We start from the raw sequence: 4,123 nt of genomic DNA on the forward strand, positions 1-4,123 counted from the left end.
TCTTCCGATGTACCAGGAACATCCGCTTTCTTCCGTTTCACCTGCATAACAGCAACTTATTTTACTTTGCATTCAGTTATGTGTCATGCTGATGTCAAATGTTGGTGTTTTTCATATTACAGTCAGCAAAATAATTTACCTTGAAGGATGGCAGTGGAGGTTTTTTGGTCTGGCCAGTGATGTGATTGAGGGGATTTATTAGCTTCTTCCTCTCTTGCACACTTCTCGCTCCACATTTCAAGGGAGAAACTTGTATCTAATCAATAAAATAACAATAATAATGAACTTAGTATCACACTAGTGCATTGCCATTAAATGTGAAAAAATAAAAATCCTCATTCACATGATTTCATTGACCACTTTATGAGATAATAAAGGACATAAGGAACCTACCTTTGTTTTCTTCTCTTGACAGTCCCACCAGTCCTCAAATGCCTTGAAAGCGACCCCTTCAATCATTCTACGTGTAATGTCCTTCTTAATGATTGACCTCATTTCTTCCATGAGGACTTCTAAAACCTTCTCTATTGTGACCTTATGAGGGTTTTCTTGCACAAGTGAGAAGTCTGGAGGTGGCACAAAGGGGTTAAACCTGGGAAAATGTGGAGCAGGCCAGGGTGGTCGAGGGAAAGGTGCACTGTTATGCCCCTTATCCAAGTGGCTTGCAGGTTGCATGCACAAAGGGTATGTGTGCACAGAAGGTGGAAGAGAAGGAGGCACTATCAAGGGTGGTGGGGGTACTAGAAAAGTTGCTGGGGGAGGAATAGAAGGAGGAGGCGGAATTGGGGGAGGAGGAATGGGGATGCCAGTGTGGGGATGACCTGGAAGGGGGATCCAGCCTGGAGGCGGGATGGGGATGGTGCCGTTTGGCAGGCGAGGTGGGACAGGTGGAACAGATGGGGGAAAGGGAGGAACAGCAAAAGGGAAAGTATTGATTGGTGGAGGGGGGTGTCCAACTGTAATGGCAGGAGGCACTTTGGCGGTAAGATGCTGAGTGGTGCCATTGAGAGAAGAAAACGAGGGAGGCTGAGGAGGAGAGATGAACTCCTGTATCGGTGTCAAAGTGCCAGAGTGTCTGTTGTTTGAGTGCTCCGTATCCTCATTTGTTGCATGAAGCTCCTGAGTAAGACAAAAAAGATCTGAATGGCTTTTTTACAGTACAACATAAATACTATTACATAAATAACAACACAATAGTTACTACTTTTATTGTTATTATAATGCATGTAGAGATCTAAAAGTATTACCTTTGAAGATGATAATGACTGAAACCTTTCTGCATCTTTTTTGTTTTTTACGTGAGCCCTTCTTTCAAACTGTGAGGAGTCAGATAGAGTGGGAGACTGGGAATTTCTTGTGAGAAAAGAAACAGCTTGAGCAGTTTCATCCCCTTCATTTTCAGTGAGCACTGTTGGACTGGCATCCACCAGATCATTGTAGTAGCACTGGTGGCTGGTTGTGAAGGATCCACAAGAAGCTGGCGTGCCAACTATTGAGTCATCTGAGAAAGGGGATCTATTAGCTGAGCAAGGTGAAGTTGGGCTATTTTGAGAGTGAACATCAGCTTCCAGAATTTTTCCATCAAAGTATGAGGGGTCAGTACTCTGACTGTTTATCAGTAAACTTTCAATGCGGGAGTCAAGGCTCTCCACCTGTGGCTGTGGGCTGCTGGAGGGACAGTTAATAAAAGATGGAGATAAGTCTGTAATGCATGCTGGGTCATCAGGTGGGGAAGATGCTGCTGTCTGCTCATCAGCTGTGAAATTAACGCTCAGGATGCTAAAAGAGTTGCAGTTCAGAGGTAAAGCCTTAAAGGTAGCGGTGGCCGTGTCTCTGGACTCCTGACAGGGGGAGGTGAGGTGAAAAGAAGGTTCTGTATTGCTGTGAGTAGATGATTGTGCATTATGACCCCCAGCAGTCTGGTGGCTGCTAGCTGGTATTTGGCTAGAGACAGGGTGTGGTGGCTGTGGCTGGCAATGCTTCAAAAGTAAGCTGGCGTCTGAAGTGTCACCAAATCTCCTGTGATACCTGGCAGGATTACGGCGACAGAGCTCTCGTCTTAAAGGTTTGAGAACACTGTAGGGCTCCCCCTGGAGGACTGGAGTCGCCTGAAGACTGGAGTAGCAAGAGTCCTGGGAGAGAGGAGTTGCAGACAAGCAAGGAGTTCGGGGGGTTCCCTGAGAATGTGGTGTAAGCCCAAAGCTGCAAGGCGTATCCTGCCAAATACTGGAGTAGGCTGTGTCCAGAGAGAGGGGTGTAGCAATGCTAGTGGGACTAGAGACACTGCCCTGTCTCTGTGTGGCTGCACTGTCCTGTAAAATATGGATAATACAAAAAAGAAATATTATCCTGAAAACACATTAATTTAAATGCCTGTTTTATAAATATTATATATACACTGACATCAATGTTTAAACATTGAAATTGAAATCATTAAAAGCTTTACCAGAAGACTGTCAACTAAGCTTTGAAGCGCTTGGTCACTGCTGCCCACTGGCAAAGTCCATGGAGTATAAAGGCCACGTAAGAGGAGCTGGAGATATCGAGCCCTGTTTTCACCTGCAGGTAGTTGCACATTACAATTAATCAACAACCTCAAAAAGATTAACATTTATATTTTATGTATATAAAAATGTGAAGCATTCCTAAAGCCAGTGTTACCTTTAGGATCAATTTCCACATGGATAATATTCCCCATCACTGATGTCTGATGGAGGTGCTGAACAGCGTCTTTAGCAGACTTTACTGTGTCAAAGATGACCTTCGCAATCCCTAAATGCTTCTTGTTCTTAGGGTTGTAAAATATTTTTAGTTCTTCAGTGTTCCCATACTCTTTGCACATATTAGTCAAGAATGCCTCCCTTACATTGTCATTCAGCCTGGAAAATGTCACTTCCTTGGGAGGCACAGGATCAACATACCATTCATCCACCTGAAAGGACGCAGGTAAACAACATCGACCACTATTATTATTATTATCATTATCAAATTTGTTAATATGATTATTAAAGGCCTTTACAGATTACCTTAAATTTAGGCACTACAAGGTCAGTCTTGTTGCATTTGCTCCACAGGCGGCAGATGCGCGGATCTCTGAGTGTAACCACAGGAAACAGACCTAAGTCCTCAACCTGTTCAGGTAAACAACACCCATTATTACCAAGAAAAACGCACAGACTACAGTATGCTTGTTCGGCGAAATATTATAGCTAAAAATATAGGTTACTGACACGCCATTATTTATAAAAGACATACAATAGATATTAAAAATGCTCACGGGTATGTTAAAATATTGCCCATCATAACGGTACACTTTGTACAGTCCTTTTGTCAGCGCAGGGTCAATAATCAGTTTGCAACTTCTCCAGTGCTGCGGTGGTGTCTCTCTCTCAGTAGTTTGTGTTTCGCTTTCCATTACATTCGTCAAAACCTGGAGATATAACAAATAAATACCGTATGCTGTCATTTAGAAGATAAATAGAGACGTTAGCTACCTTACTGTAGTTCTCATTTGGAGGTTAACACGCCCCAGCAGGTGATGGAGAGCATCACCTGTAACGTAATCCTTCAATAAAAGAATACAGGTCCTAAAATGAAACACATCCATATACTTAAAGCTAACTGTAACAACACATTTTGTTTATCTCGCTTACCTGTACCAAAGTTTTATCCTTTGGTGGAACAACATTGTGGAAAAGCGGTTGTGATTTACGGTGTTTCTGCTGCTCGTCGTCCAGGTTGGATAATGGATTCATCCGCCACTAAACAGAGAAAACAAAACATAGACCCTTCGGCGAGGCGGAAGGACACGTCAAGTCAAAGGCAGGTGTGTTTACAGGTAGAGGTTTGAAAATTCAAAGCCCCTTTAGGGGCATTAATTATGAAAACAGCAGATTATTATGTATGTCATGTTTAGGCTTTGAACAACATTCATCATATTATAGGCCTACATGGTGTAGATAGATAGAACACAGACTCCTTAGCATTCTTAATGAAAATATATATAGACGGTAAAAGAATCATCTTTTACAAGTTTATTTCTGAGAAAAGATTGATCATTATCAAAACACTTTCAATTTAGCAGCACAGCAACACAAAGAGTAGACCAGGACCACAGGTCAGA

At 42.6% G+C, this 4,123-nt stretch overlaps 1 protein-coding gene across 1 annotated transcript in view; it reads right to left on the reverse strand.

Annotated features, from left to right (window-relative positions):
- The window catches only part of LOC109954825 (histone-lysine N-methyltransferase SETD1B-like), an 8,776-nt gene extending 5,026 nt beyond the window's left edge, over positions 1–3,750 (reverse strand). The window contains exons 1-10 of the mRNA XM_020590427.1: positions 3,654–3,750; positions 3,500–3,565; positions 3,278–3,430; positions 3,027–3,131; positions 2,662–2,932; positions 2,447–2,559; positions 1,248–2,312; positions 394–1,119; positions 140–256; positions 1–41 (exon numbers count right to left, since the gene is read on the reverse strand). Of these exons, the coding sequence (XP_020446083.1) occupies positions 1–41; positions 140–256; positions 394–1,119; positions 1,248–2,312; positions 2,447–2,559; positions 2,662–2,932; positions 3,027–3,131; positions 3,278–3,430; positions 3,500–3,511 (2,603 nt within the window). The 5' untranslated portion in view covers positions 3,512–3,565; positions 3,654–3,750. The remainder of the gene's footprint in view (positions 42–139; positions 257–393; positions 1,120–1,247; positions 2,313–2,446; positions 2,560–2,661; positions 2,933–3,026; positions 3,132–3,277; positions 3,431–3,499; positions 3,566–3,653) is intronic.
- Positions 3,751–4,123: the final 373 nt, after the last annotated feature.

The sequence above is a fragment of the Monopterus albus genome, unplaced genomic scaffold (genome assembly GCF_001952655.1).
Source record: "Monopterus albus unplaced genomic scaffold, M_albus_1.0 scaffold12.1, whole genome shotgun sequence".
Taxonomy (NCBI): domain Eukaryota; kingdom Metazoa; phylum Chordata; class Actinopteri; order Synbranchiformes; family Synbranchidae; genus Monopterus; species Monopterus albus.